Source organism: Mytilinidion resinicola (genome assembly GCF_010093595.1).
Source record: "Mytilinidion resinicola strain CBS 304.34 unplaced genomic scaffold BDZ99scaffold_3, whole genome shotgun sequence".
NCBI classification, from domain to species: domain Eukaryota; kingdom Fungi; phylum Ascomycota; class Dothideomycetes; order Mytilinidiales; family Mytilinidiaceae; genus Mytilinidion; species Mytilinidion resinicola.
In genome coordinates this window covers 2,320,720-2,335,907 of record NW_022985439.1, presented here as the reverse complement: position 1 = coordinate 2,335,907, position 15,188 = coordinate 2,320,720, and the positions used below count along the sequence as shown (strand labels likewise).

Here is a 15,188-nt window from a genome sequence, read left to right as displayed (position 1 = left end):
AATACAACCTCAAGGTGTTGGTGGCCGTAGCTCCCCGCCTCGGTGCCCCTGCAGATGGATTTAAAATGGGCCGTCAGCGGGTCTTGGGTCGCACCACATCGCCCGTGCCGCAATTAATTTAGTCGCCGGTTGGAGTAACCTGGGGGGGCGCAGAATGGTCGGAGTCCGTTAGCTATACCCACCAGCGGGGAAGGCCGTTTGGGACTGAAATACCTCTCTGCAGTGACCCCTGCATCCAATATCGAGATCCCCGTGGGCGGGTTCTCGAATCAACCCCCACTGCACTCTATCACGTGATCCCGGACTATGCTCCAACAAGAAGGCGTCGCGATTGAACGCGTCCCTAATAAATCTGCCGTGCTTCTGTCAGTTTGTTTGCATTACCGTCAAGATGGGTTTCTCGTCGTTTTTCTCGTCATTTTCAATCACCAGCTTTTTCGCCGTTTTCTTCCTCGCTATTGCTCTATACTCCTTTGGGCTCGTCATCTATCGCCTTTATTTTCACCCTCTCGCTAGATTCCCTGGGCCGAAACTCGCTGCTGCTACAAAATGGTACGAGTTCTACTTCGATGTCCTCAAAGGCGCAGGCGGGCAATTCATGTTTGAGACCGATCGAATGCATGAGCAGTACGGCCCCATTGTCAGAGTAAATCCGGACGAGTTACACATCAAAGATCCCGAGTTCTACGATACTCTCTATCGGGCCGGCAGCGCAGTCAGAGACAAGTATCCCCCAAGCTGTCTTTTCGCTGGCACGCCGCTTGGAGTCTTTGGCACCGTAAAACACGAACCCCACCGCGCACGAAAAGCACCACTGGCCGCCTATTTCTCTAAGCGCGTTTATCGGACAGCGGAGCCTATTTTCCAATCTCAAATTGAGGACTTCTCAGATCGCCTGCGCAACCGTCAGATTTCAGGAAAAGTGACAGATGTCCGCGTGGACTTCCTCTCCACCGCGACTGAGATTGTCTCCCGTTACGCTTTTGGCCATCCTATTGGCCTCCATGACTCACCTCACGAAGCCGTGGACTGGCTTCTTACTGTCAAAGCTATTGCAGCTGTGTCTCCGTTTTTCAAGCAGTTCCCGTATGTCGCCGAATGGCTTTTGCCATGCCCTGAATGGCTTGTCAAGGTTCTGTACCCCGTGTTTGCTCCTTCGATCAGGTTACATGGCGTGAGTACTCCTTGACTTGATCAGCGTGAGACGAACACTAACATACCTTCAAAGAAAATGCAGCGCGAAGCCGTCGAAGCCTGCAAAAAGGTTGCCTCGGATGAGAAAGTCACTATCTGGGACGGTACCCCGGAAACGCGTCCACAAACCGTCTTCGAAGCCATCCTTCAAACCAACCTGCCGCTTGCAGAGAAGACGCCCGGTCGATTGGACCACGACGCCTTTACCGCCATCTTTGGCGGTAGCGATCCCGCAGCTCGGACCATGACAAATTGCACGTTCTGGCTCCTCACGAATCCTTCAGTTCTGCAAAGACTGCAGCAAGAGCTCGATACGGCTACGCCCGATCCTTCAAAACGCCTCAGAGTGCAACAAGTCGAGGAGCTGCCGTACCTCAACGCAGTAGTGAAAGAGTCCCTGCGGCTCCAAGCCATCTCAACAAGCCGCCTCGAAGTCGTGTGTCCAAGCGAGGTGCTTCGGTACAAAGACTGGGTTATCCACCCTGGTACCGCCGTGGGAATGTCCCTGCGCCACACGCTCCACGACCCGTCTATATACCCAGACCCCCACGCGTTCAAGCCTGAGAGATGGCTTGATGCTGCGGGAAAGATTGATGTAGCGAAGGATAAGTATTACATCCCGTTTCATCGTGGTCATCGTATGTGTCTCGGGTACGCTTTTGCGACTACTATGATGCTTATGACGCTCGCTACCGTGTTTCGTCGCTTTGATCTGGAGCTGGTGGATACAATTTATGAGCGGGATGTGAAGATTGTGAGGGATTGTTTTATTGGGGAGACGGAGCCTGATACGAAGGGTGTGAAGATAAGGGTTCTGAAGGAGAGGAAGTAGTACCTAGAATGCTTTTTCATACAAAGGTAGTCTACGGAAGTCAGGTTTGTAATTATATCAGACCATTACGTCTCATAGGTTCGAGGGTTTTAATACAATATATAATCAGGCGGAGGCCGTAGTTGCTCATATTTCTGACGCGATCAAGCCAAAATGATGCCATTGACGGCGAATCTGACCACCGTGTCCCCGACAAGATGAAAATACTACATTTGTGAACTGATGAAAGTAATAAAGCTTTGCGCACAGAAGTAAGGTTTGGATATCAACAGAAGAGAGACAATAGATTCAGAGTACAAAATAAGACGACAGAAATTACAGTAAATGAACTATAATACTTCATACAGACATGTCCTGCTAGCTATTAAAGTACATCTTCGTCGAATAACCAAAATTGATGCGTGAACTCATATAGACAGTGACAGCCAAAGAAAACAAGCCTTTCAACAGCCCCCTACCCCGTTAAACCGCCGTTACCACGTCAGTCCTGTGCGGCACTTCCCCCGACGGCGTCCTTGACCAGCCCCCATCAATGTGTACCTCGGTCGTCTGCCAAATCTTGCCCGGCACCGTCTTCAGCTCGCGCTCGCTCTCGTTCTTCTGCGCTGTGAAACCCCGCTTAGACTTCGTCGTCCCATCGGTCAGGATATAGCTATCCTTAGCCGACTTCCTCGTAGACCAAGCGCTCCCGCTTCCATACGGCAATCGCGAGATCAAGCTCGAGCACTTCGCCCGCGCGAAGACGAGCAAAGGCCGAATAACGAGGAGACACGCGACAATGATAGCGACAGACGGCTCCACACTAGCCCAGATCAGGTTCTGCGTCGGGCCCTCGAGGTCATTCGGGCTGAAGCGCGTGTGCAAGACCATAGCCGTGCGCACCACGCCCGCGGCCACCGTAAACAGCCCCAGCGTGAAGATGGCCATAGTCGCCAGCCTGGAGCTCCGCCGCATCTTGAGGCCGTTGATGAGCGGCATGGGCAGCACGAAGATGATGATGTCGCTGATTACGTCGACCACGCCAATGCTCACGTACGCGACGGTCGTGTTGCCGCATGTGCCTGACTTGTTGACCTGGTCCCAGTTATAGCTGAGCGGGCGGCAGATCAGGAAGGCGATGAGGATGGTTTGCATCGCCCAGCAGATGCAGAAGACCATGGCGCAGTTTGCGATGATCCGGAAGGCCCTGAAGACGTTGAAGATGCGTTTCAGGGAAAGCAGGATGGAGGTCTTTACCAGGCCGAGCGCGATGGCGTAGGTGACTTGGTTGGCGATGAGGAGCTTGAGTTGGTTTTGGAGCTGGTTTGCTTTGCCGGCTGCGACGAGGTCGGGGGGGTGCACGCCGAGGCCGTTGTATGCGACTGTGTGGGTTGTGTTAGCGGCTGCTGTCTATGACTCTTGACAGTAGGTGTTTTTTGGAGTTACTTACAAACGATGTTTCCAGCCGCGTATCCCCAATTTACGATTAGTCCTCCAACTACGAGCCAGTCCTCTAACAAGGGCGTGATTGCATTTAAATAGCGAGCCCAGAAGCGACCAATGACAGCAACGGTTGCTAGAAAGCTGAAAACGACAGTGATGACAATCGTTCGGAGGCCCATCTCCGTCAGCCCATCTGCTGGGAGTGTAGACGTGTCCATGATCAAAGAAACAGAGACGATAGGAACGCACGATGGGAGAAAGCGGAGAAAAAGAGGAGAAGACGATAAACGAGGATGCAGAGGAGCCTAAGGAGAGATGCGGGCAGGGCAGCAGTTCAAGATTCACGTCACATAATCCTCTAGCTATCTAGCCTCATCAAAAATCACATGTGCGGGTTGGAGAGTGCGGCACCGGAAAACGGAGCAGCCATGTTACGGACTCCGACGCAGCCTAATACATATAGCGTAGGAGTGCATCTCCAAGGTTCTATAACTAGACTTTGCATGCTACATGCCTCCACAAGAAGACATTACCGTGGAGCGAATGGAGGCCCACGGGACTATCTCGTCACCGTGCCTTGCTCAGGCCGCGGATGCATGGTGGCGCTGCGCCTCGCCCACCTCCAAGGCAATCTGGAAAGTAGCTGCCGGCATGTTACATTTGATTAGGACCTAGGGGTTCCTCAGATAAGTCCTCTGTAGTTTTGCATAGAGTGCCGAACCGCATACGAACCGCTCTCTTGGCGGCCCGCAGCGTTAAATACCTCGTGTCGTCTATTAGAGGAAGGTCGAGGGGTCAAAATATACTACAAGCACGGGACGTTCGCTTAGTCTAGTTCCATGAGGGAGTTGGGGGAGTTTCCCGCGGCGGTAGCGGGCCGTGCCCCCCACGTCTTCCCGTGTGCCGTGTGATCGATCGCCGATCAGAACAAGTTGTCACTGCGTCTCTCCCGCCAAAGACAATTCACTCTTAGCTGCAGTTGAAAGCAAGCCATTTGCTTCTGAAAGGCCTTGCGGATATTCCAACGAATGATGCCGGTGCATTTCGTAGGGACACTGATTTTGTTACGGCGGTCTCCTCCGCCTCCTGCTTTGAGCTTAGACCAGCGGAGAACGGCTTGCCGGCCAACACCGATCCCTGCCCTGTTATATATTCCCGGGCTAACGTAGGATCGGTATGCTGGGCTCCTAATGCGGGCGAGAGATTGGGAGAGCGGTCAGCATTTAGCTCAGAAATAGTTAGTGCTTGCGCAAGCCCCTGTAGGTCTGAACACCGACACCCCACTGTCTATAAACGACAGTCTGCCTTCCCTGGATGAGCGGCTGGTCCAATAAAAAGCCGAGTCTTAAGAATTTCCTTGCAGGGGGTTCGCGATGTTATTACGAGGGGGTCGCCTGAGCGGGCCAACCGTCCTCCTTGCAACTTTTGGTGGCATTATAGTTGTATCCATACTCTTTTCATAGATGATTACTATAACGCCACCAAAAGTTGCAGGGAGGGCGGGTGGCCCACTCAGGCGACCCCCTTGTAGTTCTCGCAAGCTCATAATAGATCATCGTACAAGCCCGACTGTGGGTCCAGCGATGAATAGCCTTGCGACGGAGGCCCCTTCGCGCTGATCGGATGCAGGCACTATGTGGACGACGATGGAGTTGGAAGGCCTATTTCTGCGAGGTTTAATTCGGTCTCGAGATCGGATAGGTGGGATAGAGCCTGTTCTTCGAGACAACGAGGAAAGCCACACCTCGATAGTCCCCGTAGTCAAGCGTCGGTAAATCTCCTAAATGTCAAGCGCAGAATAAAAATCGAGACAGCTGCCTCGTTCCTGATGGGAGCCGAGCTGGCAAGGTCCGATCAAAATCTCGTACCACTCTCATACAAACCTAAAGTACCTCGCATTACCAAGGTCCTTTTCTAGAAGTTCATTCCCGACTTTCGAGTCCCGATCCTTTGCTTCCTAAATGATCGGCCTGAAATCCAGTCCCAGTACCGCAGGCATGGCACCAGCAACCATCGAGCAAAATCTCTTTGAGACAACACCAGCATCATGCCCGCTCGAGCCTCTCTCGAACCAGCTGTGGCTCAGCAAACCCGACCAGCAGGCACAGCGAAAGAAAGTTCTTACTTCGCTGCGAGGCCAGACAATCCACATACCCAACATGGCGTCTCTGTTCCAATCTTGGCCTACGAAAGTCAATCCCGCAGTGGATCGCATGCGCGTGGACATCAAAGAATGGCTCGACAGGTACGCCGGAAACCCGCATTGCTTCGAGCCCCCAATCCCAGCTCCACTTACCCCCCTCCCCCAGTCCGTCGTGCACTCCGTCAGCCCTACTCCCACCACCAGCATTCCCGCTGACCAGAACCCCAGCACGATGCCCCCTGGGAAGATTCTCACCGCGCTGCAAGCCTCTGATTTTGGCCTCTTTGGCGCCACCTGGTGGCCCTGCGCCCCGTTCCCCCAGCTGCGCATCGTGACCTACCTCGTCGTGTGGCTCTTCATCTGGGACGACGAGATCGACCTCTCCGACGGCACGCTGTGGAACGCCTTCGGCGCCGCCCAGCTGTACCGCGACCAGACGCTGGCCTACGTGCGCTACACGCTCGGCATCGACGCCGCCCGCCCACCCGTCACAAACCGCATCATCCTGATGTTCGCGCCCATCGGCGCGGCCGTCAGGGAGCGCTACTCGCTCGCGCAGCGCACGATGTTCTACGACGAGATCCGCTACTTCATGGAGATGAGCGAGCGGGAGCAGCGACTGCGGCTCGCGGGGCCGATCCCGGCCCTCGAGGAGTTCTGGCGCTATCGGCTGGGCAGCAGCGCCGTGACGGTGTGTCTGGCGCTGAACGAGTTCTCGTGGGCGGCGATGGAGCTGCCGCTCGAGTTTTATGCGGATGAGGACGTGAAGGAGATTTTTAGGTGCACGAATACGATTATTTCGGCGACGAATGATCTCGTGTCGATTAAGAAGGAGGTGGTGAGTAGAACCCGACGGGGAGATGCAGAGTGTGGGCTAATGGTGCGAGTAGAAACGTGATGCGATTGACTCGCTTATTCCGATTATATATGCCCACGTGGGCGATATCCAGGTCGCTGTGGCGGAAGTCGTTGAGTTCGTAGCGGCGGAGATTAGAAATCTGGATGTAGCGGCGGAGAGGCTGTTTAGGCGGTACGCAGATGCTGATGAGAAAATGCAGGCACAGGTGAGAGATTTCGTGGATGGGTGCAAGTATTACACCACTGGGAACTTCGTGTGGTCTTTGGAGACGGATCGATATGATGTTGATTATGCGGCGGATGGCTCCGGGGATATTCTCATGACGCTTTGAGAACGTTGTCGGAAAGCGGAGAAGGGAATATTTGAAGAGGGAAAGGGACGAGAGATTTATAAGACTACGGCGTGTAAGAGGACTTCAGGTGTATATTTGGTTTTGTACGCGTTGATTTCTGTACTTTCGACCTAGAGAATATCATTTTCCTGTTGTATTCCAGGGTTGTTTTTCTGCTGTCTTGAATCTATAGCCGCGTTCAAAATATCGTGGAGCGCTATTCTCTAGTACGTTCGGCGGTGTTGAAAACGTTGCCTTGGGAAATCGAATTAAGTATTAATATAGCCTTCTCATCTGATTATAAAATTTACCTTCTCTTAATAATTGCATCCGCAATCTTCTCGGCCAGCATGTACACAGTGCTCTGCGGATGCCCCGGCACCATAAACGGAAACGCACTCGCATCCACCACTCTAAGTCCCTCGACCCCAAACACCTTCGCTCTGGAATCCACAACCGCCCTCTTATCCCCATTCTTCCCCATCGAACAAGTCGCACCCGCATGCCAAATCTGCGTCGCGGCGTTCTTCACAAATGCGAGTATTTGGGCGTCCGTCTTGACCGCGTCCCCGGGCGCAACCTCTGGACCAACTTTGATACTTGAAATACTATTGAAAGCTTGCCGTGCTCGCTTCAGCCCAGCAACCGCAACCTCGCCGTCCGCGGGATTGGTAAACCATCCCAGATCAATGACTGGCGGCGTCGCAGGATCGGCGCTTTTGATCGTGACGCTTCCCCGGGAGAGCGGAGCGGTGAGAGAGGCACTCAAAACCCCCAACGTGCTTCCATTAGGACCCGCAGCCGCGCCCGCAACGTACTCGACCTCCGGCCAGTCCGCAGGAAACCACTCGAGTGCGACCTTGGTGGCGCGGGAGAAAGTGCTGCGGAGCGTGCTTGGGATCTTTTCGAAGGAGATGTATGCTGAGACTGAACTCAGCGGGCCCCATTGCTGCTTGTAGTACTGCTTGTTGGCCTTTGCTGGGTCGAGGGCTATTTCTTGGCCGCCAGAGGGAGTGCTGACGACGTTGATGATTTGGAAGTAAAGCTGGTCCCAAAGATTCTGGCCGACGCCGGCGAGGTTCGAGATGACGGGGATGTTGTATTTGTTCAGTGTTGCCGCAGGGCCGATTCCGGATACTAAAAGGAGATGCGGGGAGCCAAAGACGCCGGCTGAGAGTATGACCTCCCTTTTAGCGGTCAGAGTGTACGACTTGTCGTTTGTAGTGACCTGGACGCCCTTTGCGCGTTTGGAGCTGAAAAGAATTTTCGTCGCGCGCGTGTGGTGGTAGACTTGCAAGCCGGCTGGCACTCCGATTTTTTCCATGTAGCTTGTTCGCGACGAGGATCGCGTTGCGTCGCATGGATCGACAGACGTCGTGACGTACGCGCCCGTGCCAGTCAGGAATCCACTATTCAGACCAAGTACACTCTGCGGCAGGCCGAGAGATCGAATGCCCTTCGCGAGCCATGTGATGGTTGGATCAACCCATTGCGCCCATGACACCTGTACTGGGCCTCTGAGGAAATCGTTGAAGGCCGTGAGATCATAGGTAAAAGTCGCGTTTGGTGTATTGCGCTTAGGGAAGTTGGGAGGATAAGAGAATGCAGATTTTTTGAAAAATGGGAGGATGTTCCAAAACGTGTAGCTTTGATCGCCCACCAAATCGGCCCATTTCTGGTACGCTCCGTACGTTGCGCGGTGGAAAGCCAAGGTGTTGATCGCAGATGAGCCTCCGAGGGTCTTGCCTTGGGCGTAGTGGATTTGACGGCCTCCAGCCTCCGTTTGGGGGACCGAAACATAGTCCCAATCCATCAATGAGTTTCGAGGATAAGATGGGGTCGTGTCGAGAAACGGTATCGCCGTAGCGTAGCCCGGAATTGTACTGAGGTTGCCATTGTCCTGCTCGTAGAACCCGCCGGCCTCAATCACGGCGACAGACGCGACCTGAGCGAGACGAGAGGCAATGGCTAGGCCAGCAGTACCGCCTCCAATAACTACATGGCCACCGTTGGTCATTCGGCTCAATTGGCGGAGGGGATGACTGAGAAACACGATGTAACATACCGACATAGTCATAAGTGACGGGCTGCCCGAAGGCTGGCTGTGCGAGAGCCTCGCCAAAGAAGAGCTGTAAGGACCACAGTGCCACACAAAGCTGTCCTACCGAAAGCTGTGCTGCAGTCGTCGCGATATCAGCACATGCTAGCCCCAAGAAACGCATTGCTTTCTCAATTTCCCGATGACGAATTGGCGGAAGATCGGGTAAAGAGGTAGGCAGAGCGCAAGCTGGATGTTAAGAAATCAGGAACCGAGAACGAAGCTCGAGCGAGGGTACTCTGTACCTGCAGGCAGGCGAGCAATCAGCCATCACGTGGAGTGAGCGTAAGTGCGTAGGTGTGCAGGAGTGGCGTCAATGCGATGCCGGGCGAGGAGAAGGCGACCTAGCTTGCTGTCAATCGAGGGACGGCACAAGGCGAGCCCTCTGCCCCGACCTGAATCCCCGATGGTCTAGGGTTGTGCGGGCGAACCAGGTCCGTGGATCTGCGTGAGTGCATCCCCTGCCCAACGCGGCACGGCCCAGCATACCTCGGTCTTCCCGACTTTCGAGATGATTGGACCATGTCTTGAGCAGGATTCTGCTGTGCCCCGCAAAGTTATTGTAGACGAGATGAAAATGAGCTGTGAAAGGGAAAGCAGGCCACTACCGTTCATAGTCACGTGCATATGCTCGCTTAAGAAGCGGCCGCGCTAGTAGTGGATAAATATGAACTCATCCACCTCTACAATTCTCCATTATACGGTGAGCCAGGACTTTCTTTTCAAAAGGGCGTTGGTACCTGCACACCCCCTTTTCGGTAGTTTCACACCCCCTATTTTGGTAAAAGCACACCCCCCCTCTCGCCTAATCTTTTGATTGGCTAGAGCGGCTCGGAACTTCGTCCGGAGCTCTATTCTCACGTGCATCCGCACGTGTAGCCTTTCTTATTCACTTAGGCGTACATGAGCTTGTACGTGAGGCTATACATAAGGCCATACAATCGGCATGGTTATCCCTTAACCCGTCGATTAAGGCGCAACGCTCGGGCCAACGCCAAGCGAACATCATTCTCAGATATACAAACAAACATTGTCAGGCATAACAATCAACCAGAACCCACCTAAAAAGACAGCAATTGATGCCCAATCATGCCCAGAACATCAAATGACATTGACTATGTCAAATGGAAGGATTCTCGTACAAAACAAGCGAAAACACCCCCCCCCAAAGCCGGCGCCGCTGCCCGAGTTCTCTCCGCTCCACATCAACAGTTGGCATGCTCCAGGGAGAGCCTCTATGCCCTCTGGTCTTAATCGGCATGATCCTATGGCCATTTTCAAGCTATTCTTCACCAATGAAATGATGGAGAAGATGGTGCAGTGGACAAACGAGCATGCAGAACAGCACCGGCCCACCGACGTGCGCCTGCCACGGCCATGGAAGCCAACTACAAGGCACGAGCTCTATGCCTATTTTGGAACACTTATTTATATGGGAGTTACCGTGGAGAAGCGCGTTAAGGACTATTAGGGCCCTAGATCACGTGGTGCTAGCTATATAGTGAAAGACTATATTTCAAAGACCCGGTTTAAGCAGATTAATCGGTACTTTCGGTGCTCTCCTATGCCCCAGGATGGATTCTATTTAACATTTGAGCGTATAGATAAGCTCTCTAAGTATCTATAAGTACGCAGCCGCATGTACTGGACCCTAGGCCCTTACCTTACTATTAATAAAATAATACAGAGGTTTATAGGACGGGCTAGCAAAATTGTTAATATTCTATCTAAACTAACTCCGGAGGGGTTTAAAATATAGGTTCTTGCAAATTAAGGCTATATTCTTAATTAGCTATAGCATGCTAAGGGAGATAAGAAAGGCCCTATTAACCTTAACAAATTATTCCTTATAGAGGGCTTTACTAAAACACAAGCCGTTATGCTTAATCTTTTAATATAATATAATTCTATTATAAATTAACCCCTCTATCCACCTTATAAGCACATAGTTTAGCTAGATAATCTTTTCTCTAATATAAAGCTATTTAAGAGGCTCTATAAGCTTGGAATAGGAGCAGCTGGCACTATACGCACAACTAAAATAAAGAGAGAAGAGATGGAAGGAATTAAGACAAATATTGTTGCTATTAAGGAATAATCTAGCGCTTTATAACACTAGATAAAGAGGAAGAAGATTAAGCCTGCAGAGAGCTTCTCTCTATCGCTTGTAGACCTTAAGTTAAGCTATAATAGGCAAATTCCGTGGGGCACGCTATATAGCGAGTTGTTAAAGAGTTATAAGGTAATAGAATTTGCCTGGAAAGATGTAATAATAGTCTTATTCCTGTCTACCGTGCATAACGGGAAGGATTACATTGCTAAGCTACAGAAACAACCTACAAAAACAGCTACAGGATATTATTAAACGGTGAAGATATTTAGTAAAAAGGCGCAGGCGTGGCTTAATATTCCAGTGATAATCAATAAGTATAACCTCTGGATGTGCGGCGTGGACATGGCAGACCAGATGCGCAGCTATTATAATACAAATCGTGTCCACAGAAAGACATGGAAGCCATTGTGGAGTTTCCTGTTGGATACGGTTGTGGGCAATAGCTACATGCTCTTATTATACAGGCCCGAGCCGGGCTCAGGCGAGCGCGCATTACGCCAAGATACTCATCTACAATTCTGTCGAGACCTACGAGACAAGCTCCTACATGCATCTATTCGTTATCGCCAGCAAGATTCTATGCAGAGAGCGAAGGGGCCTATGGATCTTGTTTGGAGACCGGTCAATGAGCATCAGCATGTTAAAATGTTCACAAAACAACCCACCTGCGCCGGCTGCTCAGCTAAGCACCGCGCAACTTCAAAGCCTCATCTTGGCGCTCGAAAAGCTCTTGCTGAGCTATCTGTCAATACAACACAGAAGAAGCGAGAGGATAGCAGGGGGTGGAAACGCCGTGAAAGGCCGCCAAGAACGAATTGGGGCTGTTCTGTATGCAACATTCCGTTCTGTAGAGAGGGCACGTGCTGGAGCGAGCACGTAGCCCGGCTCAACACCATTGCCTAGCTCTACAAGCAGATATGTACATAGAAATCACGAATTCAAACATTTTCATCTCTCCGTAGCTCTCATACTCAGGGGCCGATGCGGTGCATCTGATTGGCTACAAAAAGTGGCCCGAGCGTTGCGCCTCGACGGGTTAAGGGATACGGCCTCTCCGTTTTACGGCGCATCCTTTTTAATTTGTACAGCCGTATATACAGCCGTACGTGAGCTCGTACGTAAGGCTACACAAATTGGAAAGGATGTGCTGTAAAACGGGGAGGCTGTATAGCCATGCCGATTTGTATAGCCTCACGTACGAGCTCACGTACGGCTGTATATACGACTGCACGAATTGGATAGGCTGCAATATGGCCGCATTTAGAGAGAGCATTTGGAATTACTAAGCAAGTTAAGCAAGCGAATCGGAGGCTCCGGAGAAGTAGTCCGAGCCAATAGGAAGGCGGTGAAACGCCAAGAGTGTAGGTGGTGTGCTTTTACCGAAAACGGGGTGTGTAGGTACCAACGCCCTTTCAAAATCGTCACGTGCTAAGCACCGTACTTCAATATCCGCAACACTCAACCTCAGTCGTCACCTGCAATAGTGCTTTATTTAGAATCACGAGTCTCTCAGCTTAAAGTTAACCGTGTGCCGTTAAGGCCAGCTTGTCCCGCAATATGAAGAGCTTCTGGCGGTTCCAAAGCAACGAGTTCTTATCGAGTTCCATATCGAAGTGCCAAATCAGTCGAGCCATGATAGCTTGTGTTTCTGTCCATGCCAGGTCCTAATACGGTTAGCCTTACATCTTGAAAGCCTGAACAAATATTTTTAAGAATTACATACCTGACCTACGCAGTTGCTCGGCCCGGTGGAGAATGGCTGGATGACTGTCCGCTTATCGTCCTGGAACTTTGGATGACCCAGGAAGCGTTCAGGAGCAAATCGCTCCGGGTCAGTGAAGTTGTGAGAAGAATGGCAAGCAAGATACTGTGCGACTCCGATCCTCGTTCTGGCTGGTATGAAGACAGAGTTGATGACCGCACCTCCCTCTGAAACTAAGCGAGGAGGCATGGTTGGGACTGGTGAGTATAAGCGAAAAGTAACCTGGATAACGGTATTGAGAGTCTTTAGTCGGCCGAGCGCTAAAAATGAAATCTTCGACTCGTCGCACAACCTTGTCCGTATTCCATGCTGGAGTTTCTTTATCCATGCTGCGTCTTTGAGTAGGTAGAAGGCTGCGCCGCTGAGAAACGTTGCTGAGGTTTCGCTGCCCGCAATGATGATTAGGCCGGTAGTCTTCATGATCCCTGCGCGAGTTTATCCCAAAGCCACAAAACCGTACCTCATAAAGTCTTACCAGTCCGACGGCGTATCCAATTGCCTCGCCGTCTTGTTTTTTGTGTATTCCGTATGCCTCTGCCTCGCTCTAGCCAACGCTGGGAATAGCTGGGGAAAGCTGAGAAGAGGGTGTCCGACTATAGGATATGCCCGCAGTACGCGGAACATCCTGCCAACCTTCAACCCCTGGAACAAGTTTGCAATCCAGAAGCCGTAGTTTTCATTCTCCAGTGCGTTGAATGACTCGCCAAAGCACAGAGAGCCTATAACATCAAAGTTGGTGAAGTTCATACATCTACTCAGATCGATGGTGGTGCCAGAGACAGCTTCCTAGTGAAGCTTATGAATAAGGACGTCGATGAACGAGCATATGATCGATTCTTGCTGACGGATCGCTTGCTCGGAGAAAGCGTGACTTAGTGTACGGCAGATTCGTGTGTGGTTGGTGTCGTTGGCAGCTAGAGGGGTAAGCGTGCTGACCGGATCACCTGACAGTGAGCAAAGTTTAAGGCTGAATACGTAGAAACGATATCTGCAGCCCCATCCTTCGACTGGAAATATACGGCTGGATCTTTTACCATAGATTTCTTATTATCTGACTGCACATAGATATCTAGAGAGGTCACTTGTCACCAACCGGCACGTGACGCACGTGATGTGCGAACCACAGAAGGGAATAACCTCGCCACGCCTCAGCGTTGTTGATGAAAACGCAAGTCGGCGACACTCGAACAACTTCGTTGTAATCCCCGTGCAGCGCATGCCAGTTTAGCATGATGTTTCCCATTCATATCTCCCAAAAGGAGGGAAAGAAGCATGAAGGGTATGATTCTGGTCGCTGTTTAGATCGCTAGTATGATCGCAAGATAGAAGGGGGGTTGTTGTAGGAGTTTCCAAACTTCCGTAACACCGAAAATGCCGTTGAATTTTGGCTCAAGTAGACATTAAGTGGAAAAATCTTACAGTACTGTGGTGAGGTAGAACGGTACCTGTAAAGATATAGGCACGTGGCCTACGGCACGTGCCTGCGGAGGGCAATGCGCCGCTCCGGCCCTTAGGCTCTAGCTGCTGTTCTGCGGCGAGCATCATCCATCATCCATCACCACTTCTTGTAGCTAGCTACGCAGCTGCGCTGCGCTGCACGCCCTTACAGGCGCCTTCTTAATCAATCGTTTTTCTACCTGCATGCACTACGCCTGCTCCTTCTGCCTACGTGCACGGCGTGCACTATACCTCCTCCTCTTCCTCCTACCTAGGTGCTCTGCGTGCACTGCACCGCTCCACACCACCACAGTACTTCACCGAGACATAGTTTTGGGCACTCTTTGCAACTGCTTGGGGTACCCCGACAGGCTTTGGAAACGCCATATACAATGTGAAGGTCACCGCAGTGGGAATTACACTGCCTTTTGACTACCTGAGGACAGGTTACCAAGGGCACTCCTTACGATGGTGTCGGGAGACCAAGAGCGCAGCTAGAGTAGTTGTATATCTGTGTGCCCAAAGCTAGGACCTACTAATGTAATGTGCAGTTGCTTGATACTTCATCCAAATGAATGTTCGCGCATGTTGAAGTTGGCTACTGGGATCCTGTCTACATATGTCTGAGTTGTACTGCACATCTAGCAAGGAATATAATTAGTTATCATTTTTGTTCTTTGAACTCGTCTCGCCAGCTATGGAGGATGTTGAAATATCACGTGATTGTAATGAGGGCTCGGCTAGACTTGCATCGGCATACAACACCTTTCCATCATCAACGTGCACCTCATCGACCCGACTCAATCTTGCACGCAAGGCATCTTCTCAAAGAACCCTGATGCAATCCAAATGTGGCAATGAGGTCAGAGCCTGCTCTCACACGATAAAATTACGTACCCCAAAGGTGCACAGAATAGACCGAGGCATGCAAGGCTGAAAGCTCCTGCATTGCCAGCACTCATCTGCAGCTTCTTAGCATCAAACCAGGCATCCGGCC

The 15,188-nt window shown here is 51.5% G+C and overlaps 6 protein-coding genes across 6 annotated transcripts; 3 read left to right on the top strand and 3 right to left on the bottom strand.

Annotated features, from left to right (window-relative positions):
- Positions 1 to 391: 391 nt before the first annotated feature.
- Positions 392 to 2,171, top strand: BDZ99DRAFT_435630 (putative flavonoid 3-hydroxylase; the record flags this gene model as incomplete). Its single annotated transcript, XM_033717490.1, has 2 exons — positions 392 to 1,174; positions 1,229 to 2,171. The coding sequence occupies 2 exons, from the start codon at positions 392 to 394 to the stop codon at positions 2,024 to 2,026; spliced, it is 1,581 nt and encodes a 526-aa protein (XP_033582306.1). The 3' UTR covers positions 2,027 to 2,171.
- A 317-nt stretch (positions 2,172 to 2,488) lies between these two features.
- Positions 2,489 to 3,666, bottom strand: BDZ99DRAFT_516074 (uncharacterized protein; the record flags this gene model as incomplete). Its single annotated transcript, XM_033725033.1, has 2 exons — positions 2,489 to 3,387; positions 3,456 to 3,666. The coding sequence occupies 2 exons, from the start codon at positions 3,664 to 3,666 to the stop codon at positions 2,489 to 2,491; spliced, it is 1,110 nt and encodes a 369-aa protein (XP_033582305.1).
- Positions 3,667 to 5,823: 2,157 nt separating this feature from the next.
- Positions 5,824 to 6,781, top strand: BDZ99DRAFT_379363 (terpenoid synthase; the record flags this gene model as incomplete). Its single annotated transcript, XM_033715146.1, has 2 exons — positions 5,824 to 6,429; positions 6,482 to 6,781. 2 exons carry the CDS (start codon positions 5,824 to 5,826, stop codon positions 6,779 to 6,781), a joined length of 906 nt encoding a protein of 301 aa, XP_033582304.1.
- Positions 6,782 to 6,899: 118 nt separating this feature from the next.
- Positions 6,900 to 9,053, bottom strand: BDZ99DRAFT_459240 (alcohol oxidase). Its single transcript, XM_033719119.1, has 2 exons — positions 8,847 to 9,053; positions 6,900 to 8,776 (listed from the first exon to the last, which is right to left on the bottom strand). The coding sequence occupies exons 1-2, from the start codon at positions 9,001 to 9,003 to the stop codon at positions 7,089 to 7,091; spliced, it is 1,845 nt and encodes a 614-aa protein (XP_033582303.1). The 5' UTR covers positions 9,004 to 9,053; the 3' UTR covers positions 6,900 to 7,088.
- A 2,281-nt stretch (positions 9,054 to 11,334) lies between these two features.
- BDZ99DRAFT_550066 (uncharacterized protein) lies at positions 11,335 to 12,192 on the top strand (the record flags this gene model as incomplete). The annotated part of the gene is made up of 1 exon (XM_033726975.1): positions 11,335 to 12,192. The coding sequence occupies one exon, from the start codon at positions 11,335 to 11,337 to the stop codon at positions 11,893 to 11,895; it is 561 nt and encodes a 186-aa protein (XP_033582302.1). The 3' UTR covers positions 11,896 to 12,192.
- Positions 12,193 to 12,512: 320 nt separating this feature from the next.
- Positions 12,513 to 13,985, bottom strand: BDZ99DRAFT_485688 (cytochrome P450; the record flags this gene model as incomplete). Its single annotated transcript, XM_033722727.1, has 4 exons — positions 12,513 to 12,656; positions 12,716 to 13,139; positions 13,230 to 13,540; positions 13,863 to 13,985. 4 exons carry the CDS (start codon positions 13,983 to 13,985, stop codon positions 12,513 to 12,515), a joined length of 1,002 nt encoding a protein of 333 aa, XP_033582301.1.
- Positions 13,986 to 15,188: the final 1,203 nt, after the last annotated feature.

Bases quoted from the DNA above. Each gene is read 5' to 3' on its own strand.
- BDZ99DRAFT_459240 (XM_033719119.1), bottom strand. From the start codon at position 9,003: ATGCGTTTCTTGGGGCTAGCATGTGCTGATATCGCGACGACTGCAGCA. The intron at 8,777-8,846 runs GTATGTTACATC...GTGGCCATGTAG, and splicing joins CGTCACTTATGACTATGTCG to TTATTGGAGGCGGTACTGCT.